At 41.2% G+C, this 18,682-nt stretch overlaps 2 protein-coding genes across 3 annotated transcripts in view; one reads left to right on the top strand and one right to left on the bottom strand.

The window, feature by feature from the left end:
* Positions 1–3,358: 3,358 nt before the first annotated feature.
* On the bottom strand, positions 3,359–7,581 carry LOC131225642 (1-Cys peroxiredoxin). The gene is made up of 4 exons (XM_058221207.1): positions 7,416–7,581; positions 6,064–6,212; positions 5,782–5,928; positions 3,359–3,810 (listed from the first exon to the last, which is right to left on the bottom strand). Exons 1-4 carry the CDS (start codon positions 7,531–7,533, stop codon positions 3,565–3,567), a joined length of 660 nt encoding a protein of 219 aa, XP_058077190.1. The 5' UTR covers positions 7,534–7,581; the 3' UTR covers positions 3,359–3,564.
* A 10,039-nt stretch (positions 7,582–17,620) lies between these two features.
* Positions 17,621–18,682, top strand: part of LOC131225158 (uncharacterized) — a 30,898-nt gene continuing 29,836 nt past the window's right edge. The window contains exon 1 of one of the 2 annotated variants that reach the window (XM_058220620.1): positions 17,621–17,984. In XM_058220620.1, the coding sequence (XP_058076603.1) occupies positions 17,837–17,984 (148 nt within the window). In that variant the 5' untranslated portion in view covers positions 17,621–17,836. The remainder of the gene's footprint in view (positions 17,985–18,682) is intronic. The other variant, XM_058220619.1, reaches the window with a different exon arrangement.

Consider the following 18,682-nt stretch of genomic DNA (forward strand, 5'->3'; position numbering starts at 1 on the left):
CGCTTGATCTTGTATACCCATTTGACGCCAATAGTTCTTTGGCCTTGAGGAAGTAAAGTCAGATCCCATGTATTGTTCTTCTCAATGGCATGGATCTCTTCTTCCATAGCCATCCTCCAACATTCTTCTTCTATAGCCTCCTCAAATGTAAGAGGCTCGTGGTCCACATACAAGCAGAATAAATTTATTTTCTCAGTTTCGATGTAGATATCGTTTAGGCTCTTCATTTTGATAGGAGCCAAGGGTGAAGGAGAATTAGATGAAGACATGCTGGCTAAATTTTGATTTAATGAAATACTTCCAAATGAGATGGAACATATGGCTGGACTTCTGCATACAGACGGTTCAGCGGAAGAGGGTGTTGCAGGTGTCTGTTCCTAGTTCTCATGCTTATCTTCTTCATGTTCTTCAACCTCGACTAGATTTTCTTTGGCCGAATCTTCCTCGTTCCATTTTTAGGCTTCTTCCTCGCAGAATACTACAACTCTACTCACCACCACTTTATTGGTTAGTGCGTTGTAGAGTTTGTATGCCATTGACTCTTCACTGTAGCCAATAAAGATGCATTTCTCGCCACGATCATCAAGCTTTCTTCTTCTTGCTTCTGGAACTTGAGTGTAGGCGACACACCCAAAGATCCTTAGGTGCGCCACGCTCGGTTTGTAGTCACTCCATGCCTCTTGTGGTGTCATGTTTCTTACGCTCTTGGTTGGACATCGATTAAGCAAGTAGGCAGCACATGCAACTGCCTCTACCCAGAAGCTCTTTGACAGAACTTTCTCTTTGAGCATGGTTCTTGTCATGTCGAGGATGGTGCGGTTCTTTCGTTTCGCAATGTCATTCCGTTGTAGCGTGTAGGCTGTAGTGTGTTGCTGCTTGATGCCTTGTTCCCTGCAATAATCTCGAAATGCTTTTGAAGTGTATTTTCCACCTCTGTCAGATCTGAGTACTTTAATTTTGTGACCACTTTCAACTTCAACACGAGCTTTGAAAAATTTTAAAATAGTGAAAGCAGAAGATTTTTCTTTAATGCAATACACCTAAAGTCTTTTGCTGAAATCATCAATGAAGGTAATAAAGTATTTATTACCTCCAAGAGAGGGTGTTTCAAGTGGTCTGCAAATATCAGTGTGAACCAATTGAAGTGGTTCTTTTACTCTTTTGGACACTTCACTTGGGAAGGAGTTCCTTTGTTGCTTGCAGAGTGTACACGCCTCACACATGTTCTGTAGCTTTAATAGCCGGCAAGCCATGCACCATACTTGATGAGGATAAGAGTTTAAGGCCACTGAAATGGAGATGTCCAAAGCGAAGATGCCATCTCCATGAATCATTCTTTACGAGTCCATAGAGGCACTTTTCAGCCTTTGTGTTAATATGGAGCGGAAATATGCGATTCTTCGCCATTTGGACTTGAGCCACAAGTCTACCGTGTGCATCTCTTATAGAGAGGGAATGGTTTTCCATGTATATGACATACCCCTTCTCAAGGAGTTGACCGATACCGAGGATGTTACTTTTCATGTTTGTTACGTAATACACATTGGAGATAAAATTCGGCACATCATTCTTTTGATAGATTTTAAGTTTTCCTTTACCTTTTGCAGGAACTTTTGATGAGTCTCCTAGACTCACATTGTCACGAGCATTTTCTGCCAGTTCCACGAACAACTCATTCTTTCCACACATGTGGTTACTCGCACCAGAGTCGAGATACCACACGTTATGTTGATCACATGCTTCTTCTTGTGCAAGAAGAAGTGTGGAGTCTTCTTTTTCATGATTTGATACTTCTGCATAATTAGAATGCTCATCTTGATCTACTGGTTTGCTCTAGCAGTCTGAAGCATAATTGCCGAACTTGTTGCAATTATAATATTGAATATTTTTTGTATTTCCACGTCCACGCATGGATCGACTTCTACCATTCCCTCTTCCACGGAAATTGATAATCTTTTGTTGATTTTGTAATTGGCTTGGATAACATCCACGCCCTCTGCCTCTTGCATGATTGCTAGTGTTACGGCCCCCTCGTTGTGTAGGATCATTCTTTAGAGTAAACTTAGACTCTAAGGCATGTTCAAGCATTAAACCCGCGTTCTTTTGCATTCGTTGCTCGTGTACTTGCAACGATCCCATCAATTCAATGGACAGATTTTTCAAGTCTTTTGATTCTTCTATGACAACAACCACATGCTCAAATTTGGTTGTGAGAGATCGAAGTACTTTTTTAACAACCCGTACATTTTCGATCTTTTCACCATTTCTTTTCAATTTGTTAACAATAACAAGTAACCTTGAGAAAAAATCAGAAATGGTCTCACCTTCCTTCATGTGTGAGGTCTCGAATTCGGCTCTAAAAGTTTGGAGACGAACCTTCTTCACACGATCAACTCCTTTGAAGATTGCGCTAAGAATCTCTTATGCTTGCTTGCATGTTGTCGCTTTAGCGATCCGTTCAAAGGTGGACTCATCCAACCCTTGATAGACCCTTGATAGACAAGAAACAGAGTCTTCTTGTCCTTCTTTCTTTGATATTTGAGGACCGCCCTTTGATCAGCAGTATAGAGAGCTTCTTCTTCCGTTGTGGGTTCTACATACCCATCGGTAATAATTTTCCATAAATCTTGGGACCCAAATAGTGCTTTCATCTGGATGCACCAATTCTCATAGTTGTCCTTGGACAATTTTGGAATTTGCGGCTGGATTGAGTTGGCCATTTAATCAGGGACTTGTAGCAAACAAACAGGAATGATGTTTACTTGCTGGATGAAGAACAATCTAGCCGCTGCATTATTGCTGAATCTGGTTCTCTCTGTTGAAACGTGGTTGTAACTCTGCTGAATCAGGGTTGTAAATCTGCTGAACTTGGTGCTCTCTGTTGAACGGATTGCCCAGGGCTGTGTGGGGTCCACAGAGATTTCCATGACAAATCCACTCTGTCCATTTGTTTTGAAAGACCACGATAGGACAGGATTCTCAGATCCAAAACTCAGATGGGCCGCACCAACAAAACAGTGGGAACAGCAACGTCAACCATTGAAACCTTACTGGAGCTGACCGTATTGTTTACATTCCATCCAAACCGTTCATAGAATTATTACCACTCAGCTTCATCCAAAAACTTGTGGACCCCAACAAGTTTTTGATGTTTGGGGTTCAATCCCCACTGCTTAATTTCTATGGTGTGGTCCACTTGAGCTTCAGATCTGCCTCATTTTTAAGGCTCTCCTGAAAAGATCTCTATGGATAGTGTGGCTATAACACATACATCATGGTAAGGCCCACAGAAATTTGCCACGTCACCGCACCTCACCAAACCCCTATCAATCCAACCAATGGTAAAATGGCTATGATGTGAGTTTTACACCACATTAAGGTGATAGTAATAGGTTACTCTGCATACCGCAAAGTAACAGAACACCTAAACATTTAAATAGATACAAGTGTATTTTCATACATAAACATACGTTACTACATAAACCATACTAGCAGTAAGCATTGTTCTTCACAATCCAAAACAGACATAAAACCCAGAAAGAGAGCTTTCTTCTTCTTCTTTTTTCAAACGTTGGTGAAACGGAGGTAGTCTTTTTTGGAGGGAAGATCAACAGTTGTGTAGCCTTGAGGGAACATCTCCTTGGCCTGTTCGTTGGAGACGCTGGGTGAAATGACAACAGGCTCTCCAGGCTTCCAGTTAGCTGGAGTAGCCACCTTGTGCTTAGCTGCTTTCTGGAGGGACTCCACCACCCTCAACACCTCGTCTATGTTCCTCCCTGTTGAAGCTGGGTACAAGAAGCTTAGCTTAACCTGCGCACTCCCACCAATGAAATTAGTGATACATAAGTGGAGCAGTATAGCATGACCGGACAGGATAATGGAGGGGTTGCGATGTACTAGGCCCGAACGGTGAACTCAGCTGGCCTGAGCTGTGCTTTTCTGACTCAAGTGACTTGACCCAACTCATTCAGTTTCAGGTTCAGTCACAACTCACACGATTTGGGTGTGTGGTTTTTTGACTCGGTAACTCGTCCTGACTCGGCTTCCTGTAGATTCTAGACACAACTGAGTCGTGGGTGTGGTTTTTTCACTTGGTGACTCGCCCGACTCATTCGGCTACGACCGCGAGAAGAGTGGTGTGATATACCACCGGGCGCAGGCCACGCGGACTGAGTTCTATGCAGATGCACCCAAGCCTATGTTGACTGAGTTCTATTCAGATGCACCCAAGTCTGTGTAGAGTTGTACGAGAGCAAAGTTTGCTGGGTCTACTCACTCTACTCGAAAAAAGCCCGCCTAAGCTCGTAACTAGATTCGGATCTAGTTGAGCTGGTTTTTGGAGCTAAAAAAAAATTCAAGCTTAGTTCAAGCTTGCTGAAAACTCAGCTTGAATTGGCTTGATAACTTGATTATTTTAATCTTGATGTTGCTGGTTTAGTGTTTGATAAAATAACTCGACGAAGTGTTGTTTTTTTCTTTTTTTACTGCTGTCATGTATATTATTGAAATAGGCATTTAAGTAAAGATTGAAGAAATAAATCACTACGAAAAAAATATATATATACTATATTGTAGAATTGATCCCATATCTTAATCTTGATATTGCTCGTTAAATATTTGATAAGATGTTTGTAAAGTGTTAATATTGTTTTGCATTTAAAGCACGGGAGATTGAAGATACACTATGTGTTTGAAAAAGTGTCAGATAGGCTTAAACTCGGCTCAAATTGGCCGGAGTTGCTGATTAAACCGAGTTGAGCTGGCTAGTCAAGGCTAAAGGACTGAGTGAAAGTTCGAGCTAGGGTTGGCTGCTGGCGTAGCCGAGCTTGGATTCAACTTGTATACAGCTCTAGATTTGTGTATTTGGGCCCACTGTGTTCCACAGGTAAAATCCATTCCGTCCATCTGTTTCTATAGTTTACGGTGGGCCAGAGGGCCAAAATTCAGCTAGATCCACCACTCAGATAGCCTCCGCCCCATAGAACAACGGGGATGAGATGCCAACCATAGGTTTCCAAGTGGGGCTGCCACTGCATCTTCCATCAAACTCCTTCTTCATCAGGTGTAACTCACAAGGATGATGAAAATGTGCAAAAGTCAGCCTCATATAGACTCGGCAACTCAGGCGAGCCACACCGTGTAAACTTAGGGCTTTGAGAGCTATTTTACATTGTTCCCATCGGTGTGGCCTACATATGAGTTTTTAATGGAGATCATATACTTCATGCACAGTCCAAATAATGGTTTTGAGCTGATGGACGGAATGGATTTTACACATACAACATGGTGAACCACGAAGGGCTTGGTTGTTTTACGCACTCTAGAAAATAGGTAAAAATAGACTATTTCGGTCCGTGAAGTACGGCTCATGGCACCCCACCATAAGTGACTGGGACCCACCATGGCGGAGATAGAGGTTGATTGGACCCCTAGCAGCTTTACACAGCACATGTGCTAACCTCTTCCAAACATGCCACGTGTAGGACATCTAGCACAATGCATGCCTCACCGTGGCACGAAATTGGACGCCGTACACGTGTCGATTCCTTGTCCATGGGTGGCCCACCAAGTGGACTGAAGCCCTTTTTTTTTTAATACCATATCTGAGCAGTGAGTTGCACCTTGCGAATGGCTCAGATGTCCCACACAAGTGGCAGACCGGCACATGTGCTGAGCGTGCAAAGGGTGCTTATCTGCACGTGTACCCATATGACTAACAACACTAAAAAACATAAAAACCAAACCGAAATAGCCAGGATGGCGAAAAAAGTTCCATATAACCTTCTTGTCGGGTCCGACGATATGCAGAGCTCGAGATGGGACCAGGTTTCCACTGGAGTCTTTCTCATCCGGGTCCACCATGTTGAGCTGCTTGATGACCTCCGTTTTCGGGTCCGCTATTATCGGATACTTCACCTTGCACCCTGGCTGCATGCATGCATTTTAAACCACATAAAGGAAACTCACTTGCCAGAACTCAGCCGAGTTGGAACTCGTTCGAGTTCACTCAGGAGTCGAAACTCGTCCTAGTCGATTAATGTAAAACCTTCAGAGAAATCTTACAGTGTATGCTTCAATGTCCTTAATCCACTCGTTGTGAGATTGAACATCGTCGCATGACAGGCCCAAGAGCTTCACCCCTCGCTTCACGAACTCTTCGGCGTAAGCCGCTATCTTCCCGAGCTCCGTCGTGCATACAGGGGTGAAATCCCCTGCATATCATACCATGTTAAATCAATGGTCAACGATGATGAAATAAGATGGTCCACCTGATCACTGAACCAGATTTACTTCTGGATCATGGCCCATCTCTACAACCTTTGTGGAAATGCTTGTTCTACAAGGCCGAAATCCACTCCGTCCATAAGGCGTGCCTCTTAAAATCCACTCATCATACCAAAATTCAGTTTGACCCAAAACATAGGTTGGTCACGCCACCAGGAACGGTTTGGATAGAGACACCCACTATTAAAACCTTCAAGATTGTGTGGGGCCCACCTTGTTTTTTGCACGCCATCCAATCCATTCATAAGATGCACCCCACATGGATGGATGGACACCCCAAAAAATCAAGCCATTCCAAAACTCAGGTGGACATTATCACATGATTTTAGAAGTTCTAGGAATGATTTTAAATGGTGTGGCCCACCCGATATTGGATCGGCCTGATGTTTGGCCTCCAAGGAGAACATAAGGGGGCTCGCGTGATGAATGGAATGGATTTCATGCATACATCACGTCGTACACCACACATGTAGCTGTAGAAGAAAATAATTCTACAAATGTTGCAGAGGAAACCGGCATCTTTAATAGTGAACCACTACCAGAAGTTGCTATTCTTCTACCAAGAGTAAATAAAAGGTGTACACAAAAAAATTTAGGGGTGTAAATAGCAGCTGAATAGTAGACCTACACGGTCCATGAATCAAACGGTACTTTCAGTGCAATCTCGCCAAACAACCGTTGCATGTATCATCTTTAAACAGAAGGTCTCGAGTCTAATCGGTTGGACGGACAGTTACCGCCCGCCCAGCGGATACCTTCCAACCTATCATGTGTGCATCACATCCAACCTGTCCAGTTGGTGGGACCCACATGGAAGATCTACCCGTTCTAAAATCATTCAAACATACTCATCATGTAGGCCATACTAAAGAAACAATGTATAGCCGTTGATAGATAACAAAATACAAGCGTGGTCCACTTAAATGGTTGGATAGGGCTGATTGTTGCACAAGGTGTTTCTCATGGTGGGACCAACCTATTAGACGGATCAGATGTCGCATGCATGCAACAGGTTGGAAGAACTCCACTGGGTAGACGGTTGGACTTAAGACGACCTCCTCTAAAAACATTTACACCGAAAACTCAGTGTAAGCAGTTCAATTTTATACACTGAAGCTGCGTGTATATACCTGGGTGAGAAAAGATGATAATCCAGCTATCTCCTATGAAGTCGTGTAGCTTGATTTTGCCATGGGTGGAGTCGACTTCCAGGTTTGGAATGGTGTCGCCAATCGTCAGACCCGGCATTTTCGAGCAGAAGTCTCACAGTAAGAAAGCCTCTTGACGGTTTTGCAACGAGGAGGTTCTGGAGTCTGCTTATATAAGCTTGGGAGGTTACGTGCATGGAAGGCACGTGTCAAGGTCGTGGCTAGGTAGGTATTGTCCGTTGCGTGCATGTTAGTCAAAATGGCTGGCCTTCTTCCACGTGGGATCGGCCTCTTTGCTTTTGGCCGGGAAATCTTGGCGGCAGGCGTAGGATTGCCGACTATCCTAACATGCGCCGGGGTGTTTTGTGGCGCTTTTACTGGGGTCGGAATCGGCCCCAGCGATTTCTTTACGCGAGGAAAACACGCAAGCTTCTTTTGAGTACTCACCGTGTTGCGTATGTAAATCCACTCCGTCCATTAGGTGAGGAACGTTATTTTAACCGTAGAAACTAGAGATCATCAAGTGAAAAGCTCTTTTGGGCCACACCGATGGAAATAGTGAAAATTGCTCTTAAAACCTATTGAGTTCGTGTGCAGTGGATCAACTGAGTTTGCATCTGACTGATTTTTGCATCCTCGCTTCATCCATTAATGGTTTGATGAAAGATACACAACTATGTTGGTATGTTGGCCTCGTGCACAAACTTATAATTGGTTTCCCATCCTCATTGTTTCCTGTGCTGTGGCTCACCTGAAATGTAGATCTGGCTAATGTTTTGTCATCGGGGCGTAGATTTGAATACAGAATTTGATGGACGGAGTAGATTTTACATATACAACAGTAGCTCCGTAGAACTTAGGTATATCTTAGAGCCAGGTGTTGTAGAGGATTCCAATCTGTATTTCATAGAGGCAGGTGCTGTAGAGGATTCCAATCTGTGCTAACCACTGGGTAAACCAGGAGGTCCAGGCCGCAGGAGATGGTAAACCCAGGCGGAAGTGGTTCAATACTCTTGCTGCACATGAAAATTACTTAGAAATTGCATACTTGAAAGAGATGTATTTCAAATAGGGGGGACACTGAGTCGAACCGAGTCAAGCTGGTCTCAGCTCAACTCGGCTTGGCCACTAGTTGACCCCAGCTCGAACTCGGCTCGGCTCGATCCTCGAGCCTGACTGGCCAGCTCGGCTCGGCTCGGTTCGGTCAACAGCTCGGGCTAGTTCAAGCCGAGTTCGAGCCAAAATTGAGCCTTCGTGGCATTTTCATAAACACATGCGGTGCACTTTCAATTTCTCACTGTATGTAAAACAACAACATTTGGTTATAATTATTTCATCAAACACCTTATAGGCAACATCAAAATCAAGGAAAAATGGTATTTGTTTCATATACATACCTTCCTTGCTACTAGTCGACACTTCGTTGAGTCATTTCATCAAACACTTGGCGAGCAACATCAATATGAAAGTAACCGAGTCACCGAACTAGTTCGATCTGAGTTCGATTCAAGTTGGGGTTCGATCTGAGTCGAGTCAATCTTGGGCAAGCTCAATCGAACTCGGTTCGAAATTTTTTCGAGCTCAAAAAATCAGCTCGACTCGGCTAGAACTCATCTTCGAACCGAGTCGAATTGAGCTTTTTCGAGTTGAGTCGAGCGAGTTAACCAAGCTAACTCAATTCATGTAGACCCCTAATTTTGAATTGTGTAAATTACATTTCTTAACTTAGATATGTATTATCATCAACCAAGACTTATTTCAATTAACTAAAGTTGGCTACATGGATCCTTTTTCCTCATTCCACTCTATTAAGGGCATGATTTCTATTAAACCTTGGGTCATTTGTTGGGGAACTGTAGAAGCACACAAAGTTGAATCAAGCAAAGACTAACAATCACACAATCAAGTCCAAACACAAACAAATCGAATTTTACGTGGAAAAACCTTTTCAGGAAAAAACCACGACACAGAGACGATTAATGCACTATGAAAGCAGAAATACAAGAGATACAGTGTTACTAATTCGAATAAGCCTCGAATTCACTTCACAAGCCTAAGTTATGCCCTTGAAACCCTTAAGAACGAATTAAAAAGCCCAGAACTCTTCTACTATACAAATCCCGATTACACCCGATATATATAACACCATATAGTATCACAATCAAAATAGGAGACAGATCCCACACTTACACAATCTGCATGTGCGCTTGATAGTACCTTTGATAAGAATTTGATGGCATCAACGATTTGTCAATGGCATCGAACACCTTCAATGACATCGAGTAAAACACCAAAACATTTCAGCGCAAAACATGGATTTTTCTTATGGCATTGAGCATTTGTTGATGGCATTCACCACCGCTCGATAGCATCAAGTAGTCTGTCGACGGCATCGACAAACCCTGTTGTTTATAGATTTAAGATATCAACAACATTATTAAGTCTTTTCCTTCTACCCTTGAACATATTCTTTTAGATTTTAGCATTCAACTTGTGCCAACTCCTAACAGGGGGTTTTTTTTTTTAGGTGGGAGCTCGTCACTTGTAACTGTCGATCAAAGCAGCAATAGGTGTACATCCATTTGGTTGGGTGCTGCAACAAATAAATGACCCTCATGTACCTATGGTGTAGTAAAAAATCAAAGTGAACACGAATTCAAAGTTGCAGCATGGATATAACGAGGACAATGCCGCAACACGGAGATAATGAGGATATGGTGCGCCAAAACTTTCCTCAGTCACTCCATTCTCACGGCCTTCTACCTTAAGCATGCCATCCCAGAATCATCTTGAAGTAGTAGACCCTACAACATTCAAACAGAGCCACAAACCATTCCCAACTCCATTAGACCCACAAATCAAATAAACTTCTAACAAGTTCATTTTCTTAGTTTTTGTTACACATGACCAAACCATTTAATTCTACTTTTCCTTATCTTATTACATGTTAATGTTGCTCTAAAAATCCCCTCAAATGCATTTATTTATAATTTTATCATTCTTTGTTTTGTCACTCATCCGTCTCAAAATCTTCATTTCAACTATACTCATCCTACATGTTGTATCTTTGCCGGCATCCTATCCCTTAACACATGGTTGGTCTTATGGCTTAATTTGAGTTATACACAACAATCACATAAAACTCTAGAGGCACGTCTCTATTTCTTTCATCCCACTAGAATTTCATGGGCGACATCCTTTTAAAGCTCTTTACTCTTATGAATTGTCGACCCAAGATATTGAAAATAGTCATTTTGAGAAACTTTTTGACCAAGAATTTAAAATAATTCCTCATTGCCACTTTTATTGTTACTAAAATTGCAATCCATATACTTTATTTTAGTCTAAATAATTTTAAATTCTTTAGATTCTAAATCACCCCGATATAAAATCTAGCTTTATCTTTACTCCATACCTATCTCCTTGTCTATCAAAATTATGCTATCTGCAAATAACATACATCATTGAATCTCTTCTTATAAATGCCCCATTAACCACTCATAACAAATGTAAAAATGTACAGGCTTATGTCAATCCTTAGTGCAAACTTTGCAATTGAGAATTCACTTAATTTTCTACTAATGGTCCTCACATTTGTTGCTTGTGAGCCAAAATCATGATTTTGTGGCGGATTTGCTCCGTCTCAATAAAAGCTTGGTTTAACAATGGAATTAGTTCGTTGTGCACTTTTTATGGAAATTTGCCGGTTAAAGTGGTGAGATTTAGTGACGGAATTAGTCTGACGGACTAATGGTCCTCACATGTTTCCTCACCAAGCCAATTGTGATTTTGTGACAGATTTGGTTCGTTGCAATAAAAGCTTAGTTTAACAACGGGATTAGTGTCGGTAACAGAAAATGTCCATCATGCACAACTTTTTTATGGAAATTATGGCGATTAAAGTGGTGGGATTTACCGATGGATGAAAATTAGTAGCTAAAATGATATTCATGATGGATTTGACTTTGGTCTGTCGCAAATTACTGCCTAAAAATCATTTAGCGATGGATTTTGGTCCGTCGCAAATTACCTCATAAATAACATTTCGCTACGGATTAGTTGCTTGTGCAACAGATTAAGGTCCTTCGTAAATTGACATTTACCCCTACCACATGTTTTTTTTTTTTTTTGAATATGGTGAAATTTTGTTTTATTGTAATCGAAGAATTATTTTTTAATATAATTTGTGGTTTAATTGTATTTATTTGTATCTAATATTATTTTTGTATTAATTGATTGAATGCAACTATTTTTTAATTTTGTTTTTATATTAATTGAGAGGATTTTTTTTGCTTAAAACTAATATTTAAATTCTTTATGATAACACATGAAAAACAAAATTGAGAAGTTTAAAAAAATTTGTTTAGAAATTAAAAAAATAATAATAAAATTAACAATGCTTGAGAAAATTTGAGATTTTGAAAAAAAATCGTGATTTAATAAAAATCAAAATTTTGAAATAAAAGAAAATTGAATAAAGTTGAAAATTTTGAAAAAAGAATTAGATTTTGAAAAAAAAAAAAAACTGAAAATAACGAAAAATTGTGGAAAATTTTTCTTATTAAACAATCATGTGATTTTTTTTGGATGACTATTAGGTGTAATAGATCTTTTTTTAAAGAAAATCTGATACAATAATTTTTTTGCAGATTTTAGCGACGGACCCAATCCGTCGCTAATTTCTGAACAAGTCCCAAATCAACGACGAATGAGGTCCGTCGCTTATACTAATTCCAGCGACGGACGAAACCTGTTGCAAAAGTTTATAATGACAAATAATTCACATGGGTTTTTTCGCAGTGACAGGTTTTTAATTTGTGGGACGGTTGGATCTGTCCCAATTTGCGACGGCGTAAATCTGCCATCACAAAGTGGCGACGGATTCTATCTGTGGTTTCTTGCGACTTGTCATACTACGACGGATCGAATCCATCGTCAATTTGGTTTTTCGATGGATCTGATCGGCTGTAAATTCACAATTTTGGTATGGTGAAAAACTCCCTCCTGTATATCCTTATATCAACATACGTGATCCATTTCGTTCTTTACACGAGACTAATTTCCTTCTTTACACTGGCGAGACCAACTCTCTTGGACTCTTTTTTAGTTCTTTATCAATTTCTACGATGGAAAAATATCTCAAGTAATAGATCTCTCTAGTATGAAATTAAATTGGTTTTCTGATATATTCTCCCAATGCTTTAATCTTTGCTTAATAACTCAATTTTAAAGTTCCTTAGTATAGCTTGCAAGTTAATCCAATGATAGTGCACGTTTGTATGTCTTCTTTATTCTTGCAAGTAGGTATCATAATACTATCTCTATTTATCTAGCATTTTTTATTTTTTATTTTTTAAAAATGTTACAATCATTAAACAAAGTATAGCTTGTAAGTTATTCCAATGATAGTGTATGTTTGTATGTCTTATTTATTCTTATAAGCACCATAATACTTCATTTATTTGGCATTTTCTTCAATGTTATAGTCATTAAACAACTTTGAAAATCAAAATAACTCGATGCCTTCCATATACTTCTAAACTTCCATTGGCATACCATATGATCCCACCTTGAATGTATTATGAATAAAATAATTACTAATTTGATCATCTAGACGTTTAGAGGGTGTTTGGATCGTAAGTTACTTAAGCTACAATTATGACTTATCTTGGTTTCTATTTATTAAACCAAAGTGATTAACTTTTAAGTAAAAAAGTTACTAATAATTAATCATAAACCAAACATTCTTATCTCAAATAAGTTACTTATCTAATGCTGCAAGTAGAAAAAGTAACTTATTCGGTGGTATCCAAATGGGCCCCTAATGATCGGGTAAAAGATGAATATAGCAGCGGTCATGCATCCATTATTCAGAAGCTAGAATTATTTAGTCAGGATCACGATCTGAGCCCTGCCAATTGCTAACAGTAGGTATCACAATTTAGTAGATTTAACTCGAGTCAATGTATGCACTTGTACAATTTAGGAGTGCCTGCATATCAAGTGTCATACGCCGCTTGAGTATCATGCAACTTAAAATCAAAGGCATTCATTTGACTCAAACACATGCAACCTCACATATATCATCGCATTGCATATCCATGTGTAAGGTGAGAATAAGATGATATATATGTAGGACTGTAACATAGTGTGACCTCTCCACATCACGTAGCAGGGTACTGATGTGCCATTCAAGTCTGCCCATATGCAGGGCACCACCATGGCTAGTTTTAATAAAAGTACTACTTTTAATGGACAATCATTCCCGTCTGATACTTGAGCATTTGAAAATAAAAATAATTATTTGGGTTCTAACCCATGGCTCAATGGTAGACAAGCTGCGTTTTAATACTGAAGTACTGTATGATGTGTGCGAGTATACGCCGGAAAAAGAAAAGAAATATAGCTAAAACCTCTATATGAATGGACTTGATTTCACATAGTTTGCCACGTGTCCAGTGAAAGATGGAAACGGATTGGCCACTCCCCCTGCCACCAGCCAATGGCTGGTGGTCGGTGCTATGTGGGCCCCACCATGATGTATGTGTTTCATCCATGCCGTCCATCTATTTTTCTAGATCATTTTAGCATATGAGACCAAAAATAAGGTATATCCAAATCTCAAGTGAATCACATTACAGGAAATAGTGTTGAATGAACGTCAACCATTAAAAAAATTTTGGGGACCATAAAAGTGCTGATCTTTGTTTTTTCCCTTCATCTAGGTCTGTATGACCTAATCAACAGATTGGATGTCAAATAAACAGTATAGTGGGCCTTAGAAGGATTTTAATGGTGGATATCCAATCAATATTGTTTTCCTGTGGTGTGGTCCACTTGGGATTTATATCCCTCTCATTTTTGGGATCAAGCCATAAAATGATTTGTAAAAATGGATGAAACGTATTGTTTCTTTCCCATCTACCATAATAATTCTCAATGGTGGGGATGATTCCTGCGAATTCATGTTGGAGATAGGGGTGTACATCGAGTTGAACCGAGTCGAGCTAGCCTCAGCTTGACTCGGCTCGGCCACTAGCTGACCCCAACTCGAACTTAGCTCGGCTCGATCCTTGAGCTTAACTGGCCAGCTCTGCTTGGTTCGGTCAACAGCTTAGGCCAGTTCAAGCCAAGATCAAGCCAAGTTCTCTTGTTCAACATTTTAACAAACACATGGACTGCACCTTCAAAATTTCACTGTATGTAAAATAATAGCCATGGCTTTACGAGTATTTTATCAAACACCTTATAAGCAACATAAAAATAAGAAAAAAAAGGATATTTGAGCAACATCAATATCAAAGTAACCAGGTCACCGAACTGGTTCGATCTGAGTTTGATGCGAGTTGGGTTTGATCTGGGTCGAGTCGAGCTGGGCCAGCTCAAACTCAGCTCGAACTCATTTTCGAGCTGAAAAAATCAGCTTGACTCAGCACGAACTCAGCTTCGAACCAAAGTCGAATTGAGCTTTTTCGAGCCGAGTCGAGCAAGCTAACCGAGTTAGCTCGGTTCGTGTACACCCCTAGATGGAGAGGTGTACCTGGGCAGCTGATCTGGTAGGCCATTTAGCGGATGGGGCATGTCCTGATCATTAGTTTTGAAAATTAATGGTTAGATTGTGGTCTGAATTCAACCAGGCAAACTCTTAAGACAATCAGATTTATCCAGTTTTGTAATTTTGCTCATGGGCCACCGGATCAACAGTGCCGTTGCCTTAACTCGTTTGGCACATGTATAGGAAGTAGTGGAAGAGGATTGGGTGGTGGTCCCAACTGTGGGGCCATCCATTGCGTTCATCCGTTTCGACAGCTTACTTTAGGACATGAGCCCAAAAATAAAACAGATCCGTAGCTCAAGAAGACCACACCATAGGAAATAGTGCACATATAAACATCATGGTCATCTCCAGGAACGTTTCAACAGTGGAAGTTTCTGTTCCCACTGTTTGCTTGGTGTGGCCCACCTGATTTTTAAAATCCTGTTCTATTGTAGTCTTTCAAAACAGATGGACAGAGTGGATTTGTCACGGACATCTCCGTAGGCCCCACAGAGCCTGGGGCACAGTTATATCTCCTCCATCTTGCCAAGGTCTGGGCTCTAAACTTAGCTCAAGTGCTGGGCTTGGGCTTGAAAATCAGGATTGTATCTAAGGTGTGGGGCACTTGATCATTTGATTTTTTATTTGTTGCTTGGCCCAGTCTTAAAAGGCAGGGCCAGGGCCAGGTTGGGCCAAGCCATGGCTTATCGGTTGTGATTGGGCGTCCATTGCTACCCCAATCCTATGGCAATCTGTCACAATTTTAAAAAGAGTTTTTGATAAATACCGTTTTTCTTCATGCTGCATGCAAAACAAGCCCCTCCCTTCTAAGTAAGGCTGTCAACGGTCGAGCCTGGGTTTGCCTCGCTCCAATTTTGAACTGTTTCAAGCCGGGCCATTAGGCTAGGCCTATTTAAAAATTTGATTTTGGCAGGCCAGTCCTACTTCTAAGGCTGGCAGTGAGCAAAGCCCAGTAAAGCAAAATGAATATTTTGAATAGGCATAGCACTCGTAAATTAGCCAAATTGGTTCAAAATCCAAGCAGAGAGCCACCCATTGTAAAGCCTATTATCTTTTCAGTATTATCAATAACTTCTTTTCTTTTCTTTACGCTTAACTTTTATTAGAGTTGACTGTTAAAAAGAGACTGTTAACTGTTATATTTGACATTAATCATATTAGATGAGACTTTGGAATTCATATTTCACCCATATGCAACTGAGATTGGACAGTTTGGATCATGTGGTGTGTTTTTATTTTTATTTTTATTTTTTAATTACATACACACACCACAGTGGTATCCGAACCCATGACCTCTGTGTTGGAACTCTCATGAGTAGAGGTGTACACGAGTCGAGCTTGACTCAGCTCGGCCACTAGCTGACCCAGCTCGGGCCAGTTCGAGTTGAGTTTGCCTGCAACATTTTTACAAACACATGAATTGCATATTCAAATTCTCACTGTACGTAAAACAGCAACAACAATTTTACATATATTTAATCAAACACCTTGTAGGCAAGGTCAAAATCAAGAAAAGTAAAAAAAAGAATATTTCTTTCATATACATACCTTCCTTACACCATCCAACACTTTGTTGAGCAATTTCATCAAACACTTGGTGAGCAACATCAATATCAAAATAACCGAGTCACTAAACTGGTCCAATTTGAGTTCGATTCAAGTTAGGGTTCAATTTGAGTCGAGTCGAGTTCGGCCAAGCTCGAATTCAGTTCAAAATTTTTTTGAGCTAAAAAGATCAGCTCGACTCGGCTCGAACTTAGTTCAAAACCGAGTCGAATCGAGCTTTTTCAAGTCGAGTGGTGTGTTTAGGCTTACTTAATACGCATTTTGGATTTCACATAAAATGAATATTTCCTGGAGCGAGTAACTTTTCTACCGTCATTTATACAAGTGTGGTGGATTCTCACTGCACATGGCCAGGTATAAACAGTAATATAGACTATCCAATTGCTGAACCAACTGTTCACCGAACCGAAGTGCTTGGAATTTGGACCACTGGCTATTGGTTTTAGCCATCTGCTTCATAGTCATCAATTGGATGGTTATGATTTTTTGATCAGTGTGATTTCTACAGACACGGGGCAACCAGCTCGATGGGTGGATCAAAGCGATTTTTACCTTGATGAATTTCGAGGTGGAGCTGGCCTTTCGGACGGCTTGGATTTTGCACAACATGGCCCTGTTGGGCCTACTTCCCTATTCAGCCAGCGTAGGGGCGATAATCCATGGATGCCATCCACACAGTTCCATTTACTGCCGTACCTTCCAGACGAAAGAAGTGGACCATCATCCTGGTCAGACCGATATTGGGATTTTCCCTTCATCCTGGTGCAACCAAGCTTATGAGTGGCCCGATATTTGGTTTTGCCATTCATCCCGGTGGGGCTCACCTTATGAACGGGCTAGATGGCAAATAAATATCATGGTGGTCCAGGAATGTTTCAACGGTGGACGTCCCCATCCCAGCCGATTCCTGTGGTGTGGCCCACTTGAGTTTTTAGTTGGTCTGATTTTTGGGCTCACCCTCTCACATGAGCTGGTGCAGATGATGAACGGAGTGGATATATGACGGACGCAAACATCACGGTGGCCCCCACATTTTATTTTTTTGGCACGGGTTCCCTTCATCTGCGAGATTCGCGTCCGTATCAGCTCGGGCGCGCCGTGCATTTCTCGGGAGACATATATCGTTTCTGTACTCGCTCGATGGAGCGAAAATAGAAACCGATCTTCAAAACATTTTCCCGCCATATTTTCTTCGCTCCAATTTCCCTTCTTCTGCCTTTTCTTCCCCCTTTTCTCCCCCCCCAACAGCGCTCAGATCCTCGGAAGAGAAAGGAGAGAGATGGAAACCCTAATTCCGGAGGTCTCAAAGCTGCTGAACGAGACGCTGAGCCCAGAAAAGACCCTTGTCTGGTCGGCGACAGAAGCCCTCGATCGCCTCTCCTCGAATCTCCCCGCCTTCCCTCTCTCCCTCATTGCCATCGCATCTGGTATGGATATTCATATTCTCACCTCATTTTGATTTCTGCAAGTAGTTGTTTCATCTTCAAAGGCGTTTTTTCTTTCGATCGAAATGCTTTCTTTGAAGGGGAATGATCACAATTACCATAAGTTCGAGCTGCGTTGGGCGTATCCTTGATGTCTATGTAGAATACAAACTGCGAATCTGTTGGGGATTTGTACTGCGGAATCACACAGATCTAGATCTAGGATAGCAATCCAATAATGTCACGCAATTACAAGAGAACATAGAGATTTAACGTGGAAAACCCTTGCAGGAAAAAACCACGGCACAAAGGGACAGAAATCCACTATGAAAAGAAATTACAAGAGAGAGGACTTACCCGATTCGAACAATCTCGAATCTCACCCTTGCTACACCCTTTGATAACCCTAGAACTCTTTAGGAACCCTTGGAAAACTTTTAGAAAGCTTTAGAATACCTTAGAATAGCCCTAGGGACACCTATTTATAGTTTAGGAAACTCCACTTATGCACCTAGTCCGGAAAAGTCCGGAAACCGCTTCAAATTTACGCAGTCCGCGCAGGATCTGCGTAGCCTCAACTAGTCGAAGGAGGGCCTTGACTGGTCAAGCAACCCGCTCGACCGGTCGAGCCATCCCATCAACTGGTCGAGCAGCCCGAACACCAAAAAACATAGGTCGCTGGACTTTGAGTCGAGCAGGCC

This window comes from Magnolia sinica, chromosome 14, assembly GCF_029962835.1.
Source record: "Magnolia sinica isolate HGM2019 chromosome 14, MsV1, whole genome shotgun sequence".
Lineage (NCBI taxonomy): Eukaryota > Viridiplantae > Streptophyta > Magnoliopsida > Magnoliales > Magnoliaceae > Magnolia > Magnolia sinica.

Coding starts and splice junctions, on each gene's coding strand:
- LOC131225642 (XM_058221207.1), bottom strand. CDS start 7,533: ATGCCGGGTCTGACGATTGGCGACACCATTCCAAACCTGGAAGTCGAC. Junction 5,929..6,063: donor AGGACATTGAAGCATACACT/GTAAGATTTCTC, acceptor GCATGCATGCAG/CCAGGGTGCAAGGTGAAGTA. Junction 3,811..5,781: donor TCGTCGGACCCGACAAGAAG/GTTATATGGAAC, acceptor GGGAGTGCGCAG/GTTAAGCTAAGCTTCTTGTA.